The sequence below is a fragment of the Coenobita brevimanus genome, chromosome 90 (genome assembly GCF_032717465.1).
Source record: "Coenobita brevimanus isolate Jiangsu-jjx chromosome 90, ASM3271746v2, whole genome shotgun sequence".
Taxonomy (NCBI): Eukaryota; Metazoa; Arthropoda; class Malacostraca; order Decapoda; family Coenobitidae; genus Coenobita; species Coenobita brevimanus.
In genome coordinates this window covers 27,632,588-27,653,290 of record NC_137043.1, presented here as the reverse complement: position 1 = coordinate 27,653,290, position 20,703 = coordinate 27,632,588, and the positions used below count along the sequence as shown (strand labels likewise).

At 42.8% G+C, this 20,703-nt stretch overlaps 1 protein-coding gene and 1 pseudogene across 1 annotated transcript in view; both read left to right on the top strand.

Annotated features, from left to right (window-relative positions):
* Positions 1 to 17,002, top strand: part of Abp1 (Actin binding protein 1) — a 135,979-nt gene extending 118,977 nt beyond the window's left edge. Inside the window, exons 11-12 of the mRNA XM_080281657.1 lie at positions 5,544 to 5,610; positions 16,650 to 17,002. Of these exons, the coding sequence (XP_080137783.1) occupies positions 5,544 to 5,610; positions 16,650 to 16,801 (219 nt within the window). The 3' untranslated portion in view covers positions 16,802 to 17,002. The remainder of the gene's footprint in view (positions 1 to 5,543; positions 5,611 to 16,649) is intronic.
* Positions 2,655 to 2,773, top strand: LOC145411747 (5S ribosomal RNA; annotated as a pseudogene).
* Positions 17,003 to 20,703: the final 3,701 nt, after the last annotated feature.

The window sequence follows — 20,703 nt, the reverse complement described above, 5'->3', positions numbered from 1 at the left end:
CTACCCTACCTTGTACCTCTTTTATTACCTCATCCATGTACATATTGAACAACCATAGAGACATGACACATCCCTGTTTCAAACCAACTTTCAAAGAGAAAAATTCACTTAGTTCACCATCCACACGCACTGCAGCCTTCGCACCATCGTACATACGCTTCACAGCATTCAACAACTTCCCATCTACTCCATATATTCTTAACACATTCCACAATCCTTGTCTATCCACCCTGTCATATGCTTTCTCCAAATCCATGAAAGCCACATACAACTTCTTTCCCTTCTCTAGAAACTTTTCCACTAACGATCTAAGAATGAATATCTGATCTACACAACCTCTTCCCTTCTTAAAGCCTCCCTGTTCTTCTCCAACTAATTTCTCTGTTCTTTCTCTAACTCTGTCTATAAGTATCCTACCATACACTTTTCCTATTATACTAAGAAGACAAATGCCCCTATGATTACCACACACTTCTTTTTCCCCTTTTCCTTTGTACAAGGGAATAATTATACCTGACTTCCAATCCTCCGGGACTCTACCTTCCTCCCAGGCCAATCTGCACATCTTCCACATCCATTCTACTACTATCTCTCCCCCATGCTTCAGCATTTCACCACACACTCCATCAATTCCTGGGGCTTTCCCTGATTTAATTTTCTTCATTGCTTCCACAACTTCTATCCTACTGATTTCTTCCTGTCTTCTCACCTCCCTCCTTCTCCCAGCCATTCCCCAGCCACTTATACTCGCATTACTTCCATCCTCTACGTTCAACAATTCCTTAAAGTGTTCTCTCCATCTGCTCACTTTTTCTCCCTTCTCCACTAGTAATCTACCATTTTTATCTTCCACTCCCCTGCTAACTTCACTTCCACCCTGTCTTACTCTTTTCACTTCTCTCCAGAACATTTTCTTACAGTCCCTCCACTTTACACTCAAATTCCTTCCAAATTCCTCATCCACTCTCTTCTTACTCTCTCTTATTAATCTTTTCACCTCTCTCTTTCTTTCCACATATAACTCTCTCTTCCGCCTTTCAACTTCTTCCACGCCCCTATTTCTCATCCAATCATTGTATGCTTTCTTCTTTTGTGCCACAGCCTGTTTCACCTCTTCAGTCCCCCACGCTGTTCCTTGCACCCCCCTCCGTCTTCTCTTCCTTCCACACACCACATCACATGCTGCACATATTTCTTCTGTAAATATCTTACACACACCTTCCACGTCTCCCATCTGCTCCAATTCATATTTGCCCAATTGTTCCTCCACTTCTCTCTTATACTCTGCCTTTTTCTCATCCTCTTGTAACCTTTCCACTCTCCTTGCAACTACTCCTTCCTCTCGTCTTTCCCTTCTTCTATTCCTCCATCTTACTTGCATTCTAATTCTGGCCACCACCAAGTAGTGGTCAGAAAGTCCACTCCCCCAACCTCTATACACTCTTGCATCCTTTACACATTTTCGCATCCTTTCATCCACACACACATAATCAATCATTGCCTTCTTTTCATTCATTTCACCACCCATCCTTCTCATCACTCGCCATGTATACCTGTGGATCATTTTATCCCTGAAAAGGGTATTGGCTATCACCAACCCCCTCCCAGCACAAATGTCCGCTAACGCACTCCCATTCTCATCTGTCTCAGCAGGCACACCCCACTCACCAACTATTCCATCCACCTTCACATTCCCAACTTTACCATTCATATCACCAATCAAAAACACTCTCTCATTCCTTCCAAACTTTTCCATGCACACTTCCACATTTGTCCAGAACTCTTCTCTCACTCTTCTAGCACGATCTTGCGTTGGTGCATACACACACACAATCGCCCACATTTGTATTCCAACTTTCAACTTTACCCACACAATCCTTGACCCAACTGATCCATACTGTCTTATGCTCCTCTTCCATCTTTTACTCACAACTATACATACTCCTTCCTTTGCCCTCTCATTCTCACCTACTCCTGCACATATACCCCATCCATACTTCCATTCTCTCACACTTTTTCCTCTCCATTTTGTTTCAGTTATTCCACATACATCCACTTTCGCACCCTCAAGCACCTGGACAATCTCTCTCTCTTTCACCTCATCATTCGCTCCTCTTACATTCCATGTACTCATTACCAAGTCCTTTGTCCGGTCCTGGGTCGTCATCCTTTGGTCAGTCCTTGTCCGAGGCTTCTTGTTTGTTTATTAGTTAGTTGTTTTCCGGGGAGGGGCACTAACCCTCCGCCAACCCTTTTAGTCGCCTTTTACAACAAGCAGGGATACTGGGGGAGTATTCTTGAAAACCCTCCTACCCCCAGGGGTATATGCTTTCTTCTTTTGTGCCAGAGCCTATCTCACCTCTTCATTTCACCATGCTGTTCCTTGCTCCCCCTTTCGTCTTCTCTTCACTCCACACACCACCTCACATGCTGCACATATTTCCTCTGTGAATATCTTGCTCACACCTTCCACGTCCTCCATCTGCTCCAATTCATATTTACCCAATCGTTCCTCCACTTCTCTCTTATATTCTGCCTTTTTCTCATCATCTTGTAACCTTTCCACTCCCCTTACATCTACTCTTTCCTCCCATCCTTCCCTTCTTCTATTTCTCCATTTTACCTGGACCTTATATATATATATATATATATATATATATATATATATATAGTTGAGTACACCGCTTCCCGTCCGATCAGCGAAGTTAAGCAATGTTGGGTCTGGTTGGTACTTGGATGGGTGACCGCCTGGGAACACCAGATGCTGTTGGCATCCCTACGTGTCAAGTGGGGTTGGTGGAGGATTAGTGCCCCTCCCTGTAAAACAATTAACTCAAAGCCCTTGGCCACCCTGTTTGGGATACATGGCGTCTGGCAATGAATGAATGAATGAATGAATCTGACCACCACCAAGTGGTGGTCAGAAAATCTACTCCTCCATCCTCTGTATACTCTTGTATCCATTACACATCTTCACATCCTTTCATCCACACACATATAATCAATCATTGCCTTCCTTTCATTCAGTTCACCACCCACCCTTCTCATCACTCGCTATGTATACCTGTGGATCATTTTGTGCCTGAAGAGGGTATATATATATATATCCATCCATCCATCCATCCATCATCCACTCCTACATTGCCCCATGAGGAGTGTAGGAGTCCAGGGCTAAGCATTTGGTCCCGACATTTAAGATGAGAGTGACCAGCCTTACTCATCCCTGAGTGGCATTATATGAGCAGTCAACCCCAACCATCCCTTGGATATAAACCTTCACCGGCTCAATCCGATTGGAGCGCAATAATTGCTCACTAAACCACCAGGCGCCAAAATCTGGTTATATGGTTACCACCCAGCATAGTAAATGGTTTCCTGGTGTACAGGAAACCATTTGGCTTGTCACTCAGTGTAGAATCACCCACAGGCAGAAGGAAGAGGAAAGAATGGAGGAAAGAAAGACAGAAGAGGAAGTGTAAAGTTACCCGTAGGCAGAAGGACAAGGAAAGAATGAAGTGAAGGAAGACAGAAGAGGATGGAAGGAAAGAAGGATGGAGGAGAGGAAAGGGTAGACACCCGACAGCAGCACTACATCGAGTGAGTGGATGGTGAGCGCCCCCACCTACCACAAATATATGTGGATGGTGAGCGCCCCCACCTACCACAAATATATATATATATATATATATTATATATGTATATGTATCTATATATATATATATATTTATGTATATATATATATATCTATATATATATATATATATATATATATATATATATATATATATATATATATATATATATATATATATATATATATATATATATATATATTATATATGTATATGTATCTATATGCATGCACAGTATTTGGACATCTGAGGCTGTCTTGTGGATAAAGTGATCTTATGGATGTTCATCTCTGAATATTGAGTGCTGGTGTGTATAAGTTCAGTAAGTCCATGAGCTACTTTAGCACCCCTGGAGAAGCCATAGGCAAAACTAATTGGGAATAAAGCTCATCTCTGTTTCACCCATGCTTTCTTCCACCGCCTTCTCTTACATGTCAAAATGTCTCTGCATACACAGGAATGTTTTGGTTTAGTATGCAAAATACACTGCAAAGAAAGAAGTGCTAGAAACCCTCCAAAGCCCAGGAGAATATATACCTAAGTGTTAGATGATCAGGCCTAGGATGTGGAAATGGGATTCCAAAGCTAAAATGCTGTATGAATGAGTGTGTGGCTCATTTCACTGGGCACTTTGTTGATGGTTCTCTCTTTTTCATGTGTCACTTTTCTTGCGTCAGAATCCTCTGTCACAACATAGGGTGGGAAAAGTATTTAGGATGTTGTTGATGATAAATTCCTTTTATTCTTTCTCACATGCTGTCTCCACTATTTTTAGCCCATTTCACTGGGCATGCTGTTGATGGTTCTCCTGCTTTCAGTTTTATCTTTGTTTCTGGATCATACCCCACACCATCCCTAGGATGGGAGAAATAGTCAGGATGATGATAATGAATACCCTACATTCCTCTTCACATGGTTTCTCCACTGTCTGTTAAATAGTTGCCTGATCAACACATCCCCTACAGCTGCCTTGCTTATCACTTACCAGACACTCTGATGTATGCATTAATATCTCAGTAATTGTTCTTTCATATACTCTCCTACAACACTCAGCAGATTTGTCCCATTATAATTTTTGCAGTGAGTCCTTGAGTGTGAGACCTGGGGGGTTCTAAGTTTATGATGGAAGAGTTGAGAGATAGGATGGGACTGGAATGTATTGGTGTTGCAATGAGGTTGATTGAGATGGTTTGGGCATGTAGAAAGGATGGGGGATGATAACTGTGTACAGAGAGTGAAAAGTGTTAATGCTGGGGGCAGGGTTGCAAGAAGTAGACCAAAAAAGACCTGGGACAAGGTCATTCAGTGTGACCTCAGGGATAAGAGACTGAATAGGGAAGTTGCCAGAGATCGAGCAGCATGGAGATCTGCCATTAGGTGACCAAGTCTGACACATACAAGCATGTTGGAGCCTTTAAAAATGAAAGAAAACAAATGAAACCCACCTTGATTGTTTGAGGAGGATATATATTCACCCATGTTTGTCTGTTTGTACTCAAGATCTCAAAAATTTTGTTATTAAATTTCAGTGAAATTTGGTGGGTAGGTGTGCAATGGGTCAAGGAAGATTTTATTAGATTCTGAGGTGACTTTAGATCCAGATGCAAGAAATGTAAATTTTATTGCCATTGCCAGAGGTATGCACATTATAGAATTATGTAATAGGGCAGACTAAGACCATACAATCATATGACTATGTCAGACCATAAAAGTATAGGAAAGAGGAGTTAAAACAGTAAATCTTAAGTTTTCCTGATGGTGGAGATTTTCACCCTTTTTAGTTTTCCTTTTGTTTTCCTTGGGAAGAACAGCTTTTCCCCTACAGAGAGGAAAAAAAAGTCTCAATGTCTTATGTAAAAACTCTGACCACATTAACTAACATTACATTGAATCCTTCTGTTTCTCTTCCAGGGGGTGGAATACCAGATCTTGCCAGAGCATGGACTATGTGCTCGTGCACTCTATGATTACCAGGCAGGTAGGTATTGCGACACTATCGAGAGTTCATAGTGCTAGAATAGTATTTATTTTTTTTCCTCCTTTGGTCTGTTGATACTCGGTTGAAAGCCAAAATAGACTGATGCATGCAAAGTTACCAGCCACCCCGTAATATGTTGTACCAGATGTGGGGGGAGGGGATGAATTTCAGTACCACAGGTAAGGTATTACTGACATTTCTCGATAATCCTGTTAGCACCTGTTATAATAATGAATCATCATCATAACTATATTGCAATGATGTATTTTTGTTTATTCTTGCCACTACCAAATTATTTTAGTTGCCTTAGCTGAACTCCCCGGTAGGAAAGTCTATGAAGGCTGTATCTCATCCCTGTAGTGTAGAAAGCTTTATCTTGTAAAAAAAAAAATAGAATAGTTAATGTAAAAGGGAGTTTCAGTGACTAGATGTTAACCAATTCATGATGCATGAGCCCAAAGTACAGTGATTTAGTGCACACACACACACACACACACACACACACACACACACACACACACACACACACACCATGGCAGTTGTTTGAAGTAGTAGTAGTATTTTTTTTTTTTTTTTTTTGTTTTTTTTTTTTAAATGCGAGGAAGAAGGAACCAAAGGCCATGAGCCTGCAGTAACAGTTCCCACCAAGAGAAAAACAAAATACAATAGAGAGCCAAATTCAAGATCCGATCATTTTGAGATGCCTGGACACACTGCGTTTGAAAGACTGGAGATCATAGGCAGCAGGGAATACAGACAGAGGGAGACAGTTCCAGAGCTGACCTGGTGCATAAATGAAAGATTGGGAGTAACGGTTAACTCTTGCATTAGAGAGTTGGACAGAAAAGGGATGAGAGTTTGCTACCAGACGGGTGCTACGCGCCTGTCGTAGAGGTGGAGGAATGCAAGCAGACAGTTCAGAGGAACAATGACCATTAACCCCTAAAACGCGGCTGTGTACAGTCGATTCCCCCCGAGTGGCGGGGTTGTATCGCGGTCTGAGTACCTGTAGGAAAATATTCACAAAAAATCAGAGATTAACCGTAGAACATTATACTTGGTATGGCAGATAGTACTTACATTCAGCTTTCTCCAGAGACAGGTGTTGAGCCTTCGTGGACTACCCAAGGACTTGTGGAGACTTGCAAAGTTGGGTAACCAAATCTTCACTTTCACACCTCCAGCAACCCGGTTTCCCCTCTACCACAGCCTCATTCTGTCACAGTAAACTTTATACTACAACGTAAAGGTAGTTAGGAATCCGTATTTGTACAATAAGCACTGAAAATAAGGCTAAAATCAACGGAGCATACAGCCGACATGCACTGTGGCGGCGGTCTTCCCGTCACTCAACAAACAATTCCATTTTCACAGCTAAAAACATGTATACTACATTATTTTCAATCAAATTACTTCCCAAAAGATCACCACGGCGCGCTTTTTATTCTGCCTTACGTCCGCCACTTTATTCTCGTTCCTGTCGGCCGCTTGCACTGACTGGGAAGAGCTAGAACTCGCCATAATCTCACTTTGAAAGCCTGCAGTAAACTGACGCTAAACAGAGGCAAACCGTGAGAAAAAAAGCTAGTGTTACAACTGGGGAAACAAGCGTTTCCTAGTAGCATAAACTGCTTGTGAGAGGGGATCGCAGATTTACAGTTCTGAGCAGTCAGAGCGCTGCCATGTATCACAGCCAGGCTGGCCGGGCCGTGGTGGGGGGGGGACGGGGGGAAAACGCGATATTTGGCAACAACTGAGGTCAGTAGTACAAAGGTAAAGTATGCTAGTTGTAGCTAGAGGGTGGTGGTACTGATAGACAATACCAGCTGGAGCCTGCTTGCCCGCGGTTATTCAAAATTTACTAAAATTGCAAACGCGATGACCCGCCGTCCTGTCCTTTTGGCCGAGCGTCGCAAACGCGACGATCCGCGTTTTAGGGGTTAAAGTAGCGATAGAAAAGAGATAAAGATGCAACAGTGCGGCGAAGAGACAGAGGTTGAAGGGAGTCAGTAAGAGAAAGAGAGTTAATGAGACTAAAAGCCTTTGACTCCACCCTATTGAGAAGAGCTGTATGTGGGGAGCCTCCCCACACATGAGAGTTGTACTCCACACAGGGGCGGATAAAACCCCTGTATAGAGTCAACAATTGTGCAGGGATAAAGAAAGAGCGGAGTCGGCTTAGCACACCCAATCTCTTGGAAGCAGATTTTACAAGAGATGTAATATGATCTTTCCAAGATAAGTCCCGAGTAAATGAAACCCCAAGCATGTTCAAGGATGATGCATGATTAAGCTGAATATTATTAAACATTAGTGGGTATACCTGTGGAAGATTTTGTCGGGTTGATAGGTGTAAGAACTGAGTCTTAGATGCATTAAAAACAACCATATTATTTTTACCCCAGTCAGAGATACGAGCCAAGTCAGACATTAGGTGTGCCATAGCCTCATCCCTTGTTTGTTGAAGTAACTGTTGAGATGGGCATTGCGGGAACCGAATGGAAAGGTGAAGGGTGGAGTCATCAGTGTATGAGTGGATAGGGTTAGATGTACAGCTTAGAAGATCATTGATGAATAAAAGGAAGAGAGTTGGTGATAGGACAGAGCCCTGAGGAACACCACTGTTGATAGATCTAGGAGAAGAACGATGGCCGTCTACAACAGCGGCTATAGAACGACCAGAAAGGAAGCTAGCGATGAAGGCACAGATAGAAGGATAGAAACCGTAGGAGGGCAGTTTGGAAATGAAAGATTTATGCCAGATTCGATCGAAAGCCTTTGAGATGTCAAGTGCAATGGCAAAGCTTTCGCCAAAGTCCCGAAAGGAGGATGACCAGGAGTCTGAAAGGTAGGTGAGAAGATCGCCAGTGGAGCGTCCCTGACGGAACCCGTACTGACGATCGGAAAGAAGGTTGTGATAGGAAAGATGCCTTAAAATTTTTCTATTGAGAATTGACTCGAAAACTTTTGAAATACAGGACGTTAAAGCAAGTGGACGATAGTCGGAGGGTTGGGAGTGGTCACCCTTCTTTGGGACTGGCTGAATGAGAGCAAACATCCAGCAAGAAGGAAAGGTACAAGTTGACAGCCAAAGGCGAAAGAGTTTGCCTAGGCAGGGTGTAAGCACAGAAGCACAGTTCTTGAGAACAACAGGAGGGATCCCATCAGGCCCATATGCCTTGTTAGTACTGAGGCCAGTGATGGCAGAAAATACATCAACTGAAGAAATTTTAATGTCAGCCATGAGGAAGTCAGAGGGGGGAAGTGCTGGAGGAACAGCACCGGAATCGGCTAAGGTGGAATTGAAGGAGAAAGTCTTTGTGAAGAGATCTGCTTTATCCGTAGAAGAAATAGCTACAGAACCATCAGAGTAGAAAAGAGGAGGGAAGGATGATGAGGTAAAGTTGTTAGAAAGATTTTTGGCAAGGTGCCAGAAGGAGCGGGAAGAATTCGAGTTGGAGAGTTGAGAGCATTTAGTATGGATGAAATTATTTTTAGTAGCGCGAAGAACAGACTTAGCACGATTCCAGGCAGAAACGTAAAGATGATGTGATTCAGGGGTGGGTTGGCTCCGGTACCTTTTGTAGGCCCTTTCCATGTTGCGGACAGCATTAGAACAAGCGTGATTAAACCAAGGCTTTCTTGCGTTAGTCAGAGGATATGAGAAAGGAATGTATGCTTCCATGCCCAAGAGAATAACCTCCGTAATGCGCAAGGCACACTCAGATGGCTCCCGGCCATGGAAGCAATAATCATTCCAGGGAAAATCAAAGAAGTACTGCCTGAGGGCCTCCCAGTCTACGGCTCCAAAATGCCACAGACGACGTTTCCCTGGAGGGTCCACAGGCCGTACCAGAGTGATAGGACAGGTTAAGGTAATAAGGTTGTGATTGGAGGAGCCCAACGGAGAGAAAAGATTAACAGAGTAAGCAGAAGGATTAGTTGTGAGAAAGAGGTCAAGTATGTTGGAGCTCTCTCCAAGGCGGTCAGGGATACGGGTAGGGTGCTGTACAAGCTGCTCCAGGTCATTAAGGATAGAAAAGATGTAGGCTTGTTCACCAGGTGGATCTGTGAAAGGAGAGGAGAGCCAAAGGTGGTGGTGAACAATGAGATCTCCTAGAATGGAGATTTCAGAGATGGGAGAAATGGATAGAATGTGTTCCATTGTAGAAGTAAGATAGTCAAAGAATTTTTGATAGTCAGTAGAATTAGGGATAAGTAAACAGCACAGATATATTTAGTCAGATATATTAAGCCGAAGCCAGAGTGTAGAGAATTCAGAAGAATCGAGTTAAGGAGCACGAGAGCAAGATAAGTCGTTGCGTATATATACACAACAGCCACCTTTGGCTTTGAAATGAGTATAGAGAAAGTAGGAGGATACAGAAAAGGGTTTGCTGAAAGTTGCCTCAGACAGCTGAGTCTCTGTTAGAAAAAGAAGGTGAGGTTTAGAGGAGAGGTGGTGCTCAACAGAGCAAAAGTTAGAGGAAAGGCCGCGAATGTTGCAGAAATGAAGAAGAAGAGAGTCAGACAGTGGTTCCAGGCACCTCGAGTCATCACCGGGAGAGGGGCGGATGGTGGTGGCATTTATGGTCCCCCCCCCCCCTCCCTGGGGACTCCGAGGCTTCGTGGAGAGACGCCATTTGTTAAATTTGAATAGGAAGTGTAATGTGTGCTGTGCATGTAGTTGGGTGTAGATAGTTAGAGAAATTTGTACTGGAGAGCATGCTGGCCTACTCTTTGTGTAACTAAGACACTGAAAAAGTTCAGCAAAGGGGGATGGACAGGAACTAGTCCTGAGGGCTGATGAAACAGGAGCTCCAGCACTCCCTGTCATCAGCTTTCCATCCAGCTGGTTGTATGTCCTTTCATATGCTTGCAGTTAAGGAGAAAACATGGCTTCTCTGGGAATGGAAAAGAGTTGGTAACAAAGAGGTATACATGGAAAAAAATCTGAGTCTCAGACTTTTCCTGGATAACCTAAGTAGCATTGAAAGGAAGAATATGATATTTAAGGTGGTTAATCAGATGGAGAGGGAAAACGGATATCATAGGGTAGCAGTGTGTGAAGAATGATGAAGGAAAAGTTCTGGTGAACAAAAAGGATATTAAAAGACGCTTGAAGAGAGCATTACAACCGGTTGCTAAATGAGGGATTTGACTGGATCAGGGAGGGTTTGTAGTCAGCGGATCCAGTGTTTGGCCCTTGGCCTTTGATTGACGTTGCTACTGTGAGAGGGAAATAGGCAGGATGTAGTTGGGGAAGGTGGCAGGTGTGTACGTGAGTGCTCGCACCCAGGTGAGAATGAATGGAGAATTGAGTGATGAGTTTTCCATGAATGTTGGTGTGCATCAAGGGTCAGTCTTGAGTCCCTTATTGTTTTTCATGGTGCTTGAAGCCCTCTCACTTGACTTCAGAAATGGACTCACTTGGGAGATGTTATATGCTGAGAATTTAGTATTGATTGCAGAGAATGAAAGGAAGGCAGAGGAAAGATTTAGGAATGGGAAAGTGGAGATATGGTATGGGGCACAAGGGCTTGAGAGTAAATGCATATGAAACAAAAGTGATGGTATGTAGGGCAGGTGGAAGTACTGTCAGAGAAGAGGGAGAGTGGCTATGTGCAGTTTGCCACAGGGGCATGGGAAGTAATTCCATCTTGTTCAGTGTTTGTGATAAGTGGATGCATAAGAGATGTAGTGGTATTAGAAGTAGACTGCAAGATAATGCTGATTTTCTTGTGTGCAGTATGTCGGGGAGAGCATGTGGAGCCTGTCAGGCATGAAAGGACTGATCTTGCTGGTGGGTCTGTTGAGTGTGTGGTGGAGTTTTGTTACTTGGGAGATATGTTATGTGCTGGAGGCAGGGCTGGAGCTAGCTCCTAGAGTGAGGAGTGGTTGGAAGAAGTGCAGGGAGCAGTTGCCTCCCCTGACATTTAGAGGGCTCTTCCTCAGTGCTAAGGGATCTTTGTAAGCAGCATGTGTTAAGAGTATAATGCTGTATGGTAGTGAGACCTGGGCTGTAAAGGAAGAGGACTCTCATAGGCTCAGACATGCAAAAATGACGTTGATTAGGTGGTTGTGAAGTTTGTCCATGAATGCGAGCCTTGGGGGGGCTAGGCTTACAATGAAAGTTGAGAAGGATGGGACTGGAGTGTATTGGTATTGTGATGAGGAGGGTAGATTGAGATGGTTTGGGCATGTGGAGAGGATTGGGAATGACAGTTGGGTGCAGAAAGTTAGAAGTGTGAATGTTGGAGGTAGGGTTGTGAGAGGCACACCGAAAAAGACCTGGGACGAGGTCATAGAGTGTGACCTCAGGGATAAGGGACTGCACAGGGAGGCTGCCAGAGATTGAGCAGCATGGAAAGCCACCATTAGGTGACCAAGGCCGATGCATGTAAGCATGTTGGAGCCCTTATAAACAAAATGAAGTGATGCAAGTATTTGCATCCTGTTTGTTTTCCAAATGACATCGCACTCTCCCTTCAGAGGTTATCTGGTCCTGCCTAAAATGAACTAATACAAAGGTACATGTGAGAGAAGACTCGTAAAATAAATGAATATCCATGCAGCACTACTTGTGGTAGGTGGGGACGGCTGTCATTCACTCACTCAATGTAGAGTGATGCCATATGAGGTCTACACTGAGTGACAAGCCAAATGGTTTCCTGTACCCAGGAAACCATTTACTACGCTGGGTGGTAACCATATAACCGGGGTTTCTGGCAGAGTTAAGTGTCCCCCAGATTCCCCTATCCAAATCGTGTCAGAGAGCCTCGGAGGGCCCAGTACCCGCCCAGGGCCCCAACCAAATGGGCAGACTCGCGTGGCCATGTGGAGTGTGAGAGGTGTGAATGAGGAGAACAAGAGAGTGGAAGTGGTGCATGTGTTCAGGAGTGCAAGATATGCTGTGATGGCATTGTGTGAAACAAAGATGAAAGGGTGCGAAGCGGAGAAGTGGGAGGGTGTGAAATGTGCAAGATCGGGAATGAATGGGAGAGGAAGATGTAAGGAAGGAGGTGTGGCAGAGTGGAATGAGAGACTACAAATGTGTCAGCTTGAGGTGTATGTATGTCAAGTTCAAGTTTGAGAAGGTGAAAGTGGCAGTGATTGTAGCATATGCACCATGTGAGGACAGGAGTGAGAGAGAGAAAGACAGGTTTTGGGATGAGCTGGGTGAAGTAGTGGGAGAAATGCCCAGGAGCTATAAAGTGATCGTGATGCGGGATATGAACGGAAGAGTAGGCACTGGTCCTGAGGATGACATAATGGGTTGTTATGGAGTACCAGAAGAAAATGATAATGGGAATCGACTAAAGGATATGTGTCAGGAGAGGAGGTTGTGCATATGTAATTCTTGTTTCAAACACAAAGATGCACATAAATATACATGGTATAGAGGAAACAGTGAGCGTGTGGAAAGAAGCCTGATTGATTACATGCTCGTAGAGAGGTCGATGATTGGAATGGTCGCTGATACGAGGGCTGTGAGAGGACGATGTGGAGGCCTGTCAGATCATATGATCGTGGTATGCAAGATCAAGCTGAGAGGAGTGATGTGGATCAAGAGAGAAAGGAGCAGTCAGGGAGAAAGACTGAAAGTTGAGAAGCTGAGGATCAAAGAAATGGAAGATGATTACAGGACCAAAGAAGAGGACGAGTTAGAATCAGTGAACTGGAATGAAATGGATCTGGACAGCCAGTGGAATGCATATATGACAGCCTGTGGAACTCTTAGTTAGGAATGCTAAAGTGGTGTGTGGTGTGGCAAGAGTATGAACAAAAAAGAAGGGTATGGCATGGTGGGATGAGGAAGTTGAGAGAGCAGTGGAGGAAAAGAGGAAGAATTGGCTGAAGTGGTTACAGGATAGGGGTTCAGTTGAAATAAGAACTGAGTATACTGCGAGTAAGAAGCACTTAAAGAGACTAGTGGAGAGGAAAAAGGAGGAGGTAAATGATGATCTGAGAAGAAAAATGAATGTGAACTACTATGAAAATAGGAAGTTATTCTGGAAAGAGGTGCTGAAATGTAGAAGCGAAAGTGGAAAGAAATGTGATGGTGTGAAGGATGCAGGTGGAAGGTTACTAACCCATGGAGATGAAGTAAGGACCAGATGGAACGAATATTTTGAAAGCCTGATGAACAGGAATAGAGAGAGCAGAGCGGCTGTAAACATGATTGGTTTTGGGGGAGTGCAGAGAAGGAATGCAGTGACAGGAGACGTGACACTCGCATAGGTGAAGAGCGTTGTGAAACGGCTGAAAAATGGGAAAGCAGCTGGGGTTGATGAGGTGTATGCAGAGATGCTATGTAGTGGAGAGAGTGGAATGAAGTGCTTGTTAGAGATATGTAAGAAGGCAAGGATGAGTGAAACTGTGCCAGCAGATTAGAAAAAGGCTGTGATTGTACCCCTGTACAAAAATAAAGGTGAGCAAAAGTGCAAGAATTATCGTGGCATAAGTTTATTGAGTGCGGTAGGGAAGTTATATGGAAGAAGTATTATAGAGAAAGTAAGAGGGATATCAGAAGTCCTAGTGAGTGATGAACAGGGTGGCTTTAGGAGTGGCAGAGGATATGTGGATCAAGTATTTGCAGTGAGACAGGTAGCAGAGAAGGCTTGTGAGAAGGACTATAAGGTGTTTATGGCATTCATGGATCTGGAAAAAGCATACAACAAAGTAAACAGAGGGGGATTGTGGAAAGTTTTGCACATGTATAGTGTAGATGGTAAGCTGTTAGGTGCTGTCAGGAGTTTTTATGATGGTAGCGAAGCATGTGTAAGAGTTAATGGGCATCTGAGTGAGTGGTTCACGATCGGTATGGGCGTGTGATGTCCCTTTGGTTGTTCAATATATATATGGATGGGGTGATGAGAGAAGTAAAACACGAGTAATGGAGAGAGGGATGGTGCTGGTAATGAATGGTGATAGATGGAATATCTCAAATTTGTTGTATGCTAATGATGCAGTGCTGCTTGCAAGTACCGGACAAGAACTTGGTGGGCTAGTGCAGAGTTTTGCTGATGTCTGTGAGCGTCATGCCTTGAGAGTAAGCGTAGAGAAGAGTAAAGTGATGGTTATTGAGAGAGAAGCTGACTTCCAGCGTGATGTCACATTGAATGGAGAGAGACTGGAATTGGGGAGAGAGTTCAAATACTTGGGTACAGTGATAGGAAAGAGAGGAAAATGTGCAAGAGAAGTTGAAAGTAGAGTGACACAAGGAAGAAAAGTAGCTGGTGCAATGAAGGCCTTGATAAGAAACAGAGGCTTGAGTGTTGCAGCAGCATGAGGCTTACATGAGGGAGTGTTAGTGCCAACTCTAACGTATGGGTGTGAGACTGGTGTGGCATGAAAATGAAAAGTCAAGAGTAAGAGCAGTGGAGATGGGATTGCTGAGGAATGTATGTGGAGTACAGAAGGTGGATAGGATACGAAATAATGTGATTCGTGAAAGGTGTGGAGTGAGGAAGTCGGTGGACACCAGAATCGAAGAGAGTGTCCTGAGATGGTATGCTCATGTGGAAAGAATGGATAACAATAGAGTGATAAAAAAGGTATACCTGAGTGAATTTGAAGGAGGGAGGAGGCGAGGTAGGCCAAGGAGAAGGTGGAGAGATATGGTGGACGAGTGGGTGAGGAAGAGAGGTTTGGAAGTTGGTGAGGCTAGGGAACTGACAAGAGATTGAGCTGGTTGGATGAATTTTGAGAGGAGAAGTGCATGATCAGGGATATTGGCACTCCTTGTGAGCATGGCAGCGTCCAGATTGACTCAATCGGATACGCTGTGTGAAGCTGCAGAATGTGGTGAATGTTTTTGGAGTATCCGGTGCAGCCAGGATTCCAGAGGCTTGAATGATGAGTGAATGGAAGTGTGGCCTGTTTAGATTGGGCAGGTTTGTGCTGTCTGGACATTGCTACTCCTCATCCTGCCCTTGTGTGGGAAAGGAGGTCCGGATGATGATGATGATGATGATGATGATGACTTCTATATTTTATACTACATACTTCATTGACCCCTTGGTTATAGTGCACTTGGTTATCACAATTTTCTGTATCATTGTGAGATGAAAATCCACACACCTGCTGTTACAGCACATTTTTTGGCTCAAACACATAGTCATCATAAATCTTGGTCCATTAAGATGCACAAAAAGGTGGTGCAGGTCACTAACTATCCACCCCTAGTCTTGGAACTCCTTACCTTAAGCCCACCTTGTCTCTTCAAGGTAGGTGTACTTAGTGACAAATTTGATATTCTCCCTTATTGTGCCCTTTTCATCACTTTGTTAACCTAACCCTACCTAGATGTGATTTTGGTACTTACCATAACAGTACATTTGTATGTGTGTAGTAGGTCTAAATTAATTTAAAAGGAAATAATGGGGTTTGTACTTAAAGTGCCTGGAACCATTTAGGAAAAATCCCATAAGTTCTACGTATTCTTTATCGTACAAATCCATTATCACACTCCACATTCAGTACCAGTTATGCACAATAACTAAGGGATGTTTGTGCATAATTGTCCTTTGAAATTTCCTCTTTTTCCTCCATATACCAGTTTTCAGTGAAATTCACAGAATATTGACAGACTTTTCAGAATACTGTTTTAAAACTTCCTCTTCTCTCAGTTATCAGTGCCTGTGCCATCACTTGATCTTAACACTTATCTGCCAATATTGAATATATACCTTTCTTAGTTGCTGTTTTGCACTGTTCATCATCATACTCTACTCTTAATTGTGTTTTTTATATCACTCGCGACTTATTTACAGTAAGTCCTTATTATATGATGACTTTGCCCCATCAGGATGATGGCTCTGCATAAGTTTTATCCCCAGAAGGTGAGTGGATGCTTTTCAGTCATGTAAGGCCACCAAGGAATGTACAGTAGGCTGGTCATCAGCCCATAAATGTACTTATACAGGGTTATGCAGCCTAAGTATTGAGCTCATCATTTTGAAGAGATTAGCTGTTACTGTATGTACCTGCCATACTGTAGAATCCCTTTTAATTTACCATTTTCCATTCTTTGACAGCGGATGACACGGAGATAACATTTGATCCTTCTGAGATCATAACCAACATTGATCAGATAGATGAAGGTTGGTGGCAGGGAGTGGGGCCAGATGGGATGTATGGACTCTTTCCAGCGAATTATGTGGAACTCATCAACCAGGCAACCTCTTGAGGCTTTGCTGAGATTGGGGTAGAGGTAGTGATTTGTTGTTGAAAAGTAACTATCTGTCCAGGTGAGAGATCAGTATGGCTATGTAGAATATATTAGGGATTGTATGGAAATGAGGTAAGATTATTATGGCTATTTAAACTGTATTTGAGATTGGAAAGAGGTGAAGTGTCTTGCATTTGTTAGGATAAGTTATCAGCACATCAGAATTAGCGGTGTTAAAATGAAGCATCTTGAAAGTGTAAGTCTTTGATGTGATAGCTATTGAGGAATTAACACCTTTACTGTAATGTTGTGTCAGTTTAGTTTTTTCTTTCTTCCTCCAGGCAGTTGTATTCCAGTTGAGTGATTTTTTAAAAGTGAAATTACTAAAGATTATGTCAGACTCTCTCAGCTCAGAAAGTCTCTCCTAATCTGGATAAAATCTTTCTGGAGGTAGCAAGAATAAAGCAAAAAAGTATGTTGTCCTACTACTGTAAAGGGTTTAAGGATTCAGTTATAAAAATATAAATTACTGTACTGAGCAGAGGAAGAAGGACCGTATGCAAAGAACGATATCGAGAAGTTCTTGTAAGTTTTGTTTGCTTATCATTGGGGAATCTGTAATGTTCTAACAGGATGTGTACATCTTTCAGGATATTTTTATGTTGCAAAATTTTTATTAAGAAAGGATTCTGGCATGTCAGGTTGTATTCTTATTGATATTGAAGGTTTTGTAGTACTCTTTCCTTAGTGACTAATGTTTGTACACCTTGAAAATCTATTTGCTATTTATGTATTCTTAGTGTCAGCATAGTTTGCATAAGTAACATAAAGGAGGATAACAGTGTAATACACAAAATATATTGCTGAAGAAAAAGCATCATGAAGCCTCCAGTACCACATGGAATATAGCCTGTGATATAGAGTTTGTATCCGGCAGTGTCAGGCGTACATCTGAAAATGTATACTCAAACTGAAGAATTGAAAGTGGATATGTCTGCTGATACAGTGTTAGTAATTGATGTGTTGTATTAGGTAGTAGTATGGTCAGCTTGGACTTGTGAGAGAATGGCAGAGTAGTTTTTTTTTTTTTTCCCCCAGCCAATATGTAGGCAATTGCAATGTTTCTCAAGTATAGTCCTATCTCTTTCACTACATTGATGTATTTTCATTGCATTTTTGCTGTTCTTCAGATGATTGTATTCAGGTTTAGGGAGACATTTGGAATAGGAAATGTTAGATTCAGTAACTCCCTGTAATAAGACACTCTTTTTATTTCCCTTTTTGCTATTGCCTCTAAATAAATTCCATAAAAAATGCCAATTAAAGTTCCACTGCTACCTATAAAGCAAATATCCAGTATCTTTCAAGTTAAGTAATGTACCAATTGTATGATAAAGGTGCAATACTTCAGAAAACACTTTAGGCTTGAGAGAATTCCTTTACATATATAGCCATCATTATCTTCCACTGATGTATGTCTCTCATGTCCTGAATAAATCTGTATCTTTGTAGCTGAGGAAAGTGAAGAATACCTTAGTGTAGTGAAGTAATTAAGAGAAAATTTATTTACCATGTGCAGGGTCATTTGGATTTATTTCATAGTATAGTTAGGGAGAGGAAATGGTAATGTGGCCAAAATCCTTTGCAAATGGAGTTCATAACAGTATAGCAGAGAAGTTTTATATGGTAGAAATATTTACTCAGTGAACTTTTGATGATTGAGGAAGTCATTTTGCCGAGCATTCCTTTGAGTGTTTTTTCTGTTTTACATCTTTAATTCAGATAGCTATGCATGTATTGTAACCTTGGTGGATAAATGAGTGTATCTGTGTTGGATATTGAGGTTGATCAGAATACAGGATATGTAAAAGTAACAAGAAAATCAAAACTTATTCAGTTATAGTGCAAAATCCCTGACTGCAGTATGTTAGAGCATAATTTGTAGTCTCTGTAAGTTGTCCTTTTCTACATTCTTTTTTCTAATTGAGTACAAGCATACCTTGATATCTGACACATCGATTACCAACAACTCACTACACCAAACATAAGAAATTGGGGAACATTCCCACAATCTGAACGGCCATCATTTTGCTAGTCCGAACACTCTGTCACTCCCTTAGGTTTGAAACACACTCATCCGAACGCGGATGTGGTGGTTCGCTCAGTTCTTCTCATCCTCCCTCCCTCCCTTCGCTTCTCCCCCCATCCCCAGTGTGAGGGGGAGAGAAGAAAACAAAGGGGGATAGAGAGGCTAGGGAGGAAAGAAATTAAAGAAAATTTGAGAAGAGGGAGGGAGAGAAGACAAAGCGTGAGAAGCAGAGGAAGTGAAAAAAGACTGTGGAAATGAAGAAAGGAACATGGGGAAGGGTGAGAGGGAGAAAGTGATGGAAAGAGAAGAAAACAGAGGGCGAGAGAGAGAATAGGGAGGAAGGAAAGGAAAAAAAAGAGAATATGAGAAGAAGGAGGGAGGGAGGAGGAATGAGAAGCAGAAGGAGGGAAAGAAGAGAAAGGGAGGGAAAGAGGAAGAACGTGAAGGGAGAGAAGAAAACGGTGGAAGAAATAAAGAGAAGGGAGAGAGAAAACTGGGCGGGAAGGAGGGAAAGAAAGAAAACATGAGAAGAAGAGGGAGGGAAGGAGAGAAGATAAAGTGTGAGAAGCAGAGGGAGGGAAGGAGAGAAGATAAAGTGTGAGAAGCAGAGGGAGGGAAGATAAAGGACTGGGGAGTGAGAGAGAGAGGGAAAATGAGGGGGGGAGAAGAAAACAGAGGGAGAAAGAGAGAGAGATGAGGGAGGAAGGATAGGAAAAAGAGGGTGAAAAGAAGGGGAAGGAAGGGAAGATAAGAAATTATGAGAAGCAGAGGGAGGGAAGAAAATGACATTGGGGGAGGGGAAGAGGGTGTGAGAAACTTGAGACAGGAAGACTAAATAGCAAGGGAAGATTGGAGGAGGGAAAGAGGGGGAAGAAAAAGGGGGAGAGTGTGAAGGATGTATGAGAGGGAGGAAAGGAAGAAACAGAGAAAATGAGATGGAGAAGGATGAAAAAGATGTAGAAAGAGGAAAGGAAGAGAGAGTGAAAATTCAGACAGGAGGAGGATTTTGTGTATTTACCTATTTATATTTACCTAGTTGTGATATACAGGAAATGAGCTGTGCTCGTGGAGTCCCATCTCCGTTTCTCAGTAAGTCAGATTTTGCTTTGAACTTGCTTTAAGTTTTTAGACTGGATGATCTCTGTCCAGGCTGTTCCACAGGTTTATGCATCTATATGGAAAACTGTTTTTCTTGATGTCCTTCAAGCAACTTGGTTTTTCAGTTTCATTCTGTGTCCTTGTGTTACTCTCCTGTCCCACACAAACAGATCTTCTTTGTCAATTTTTTCTACTCCCATCATGGCTCTGAACACTGCAGTCGTGTGTGTGTGTGTGTGTGTGTGTGTGTGTGTGTGTGTGTGTGTGTGTGTGTGTGTGTGTGTTTGTATGTGTGTGTGTGTGTGTGTGTGTGTGTGTGTGTGTAAGAGAGAGAGAGAGAGAGAGGTGGTTTGTGTCTCTCAGGTCTCCATGGCACCATCTCCCTCATTTATCTTCTCTCCTTTGTTTCTCCTTTTATTTTCTGAGTCAGTGCTGCCAGGTGTGTCTCCCTCCCCATCCCCCTGCCCTCCCCCACCCCTGCCAGCATGGCCTGAGCTCTACATTCTTGCTGTTGCCCTGAACTCTTTTCACCACCGCACCTCCCACCACCTTACTTTCCTGCATTACCATCCTGCATATATGATGTTTGATATTCCATTTTTTAGCAGTAGTATTGTTTAAGAGGATAATAACATTACCTGTGGTGTTTCGGTGTCAGTCTCTGTTGAGTGAGTAAGGTATATGAAAGTTTGAGTTTGGGCCTGGAATGTATCTTTGGCTTTTCTTCAGTATC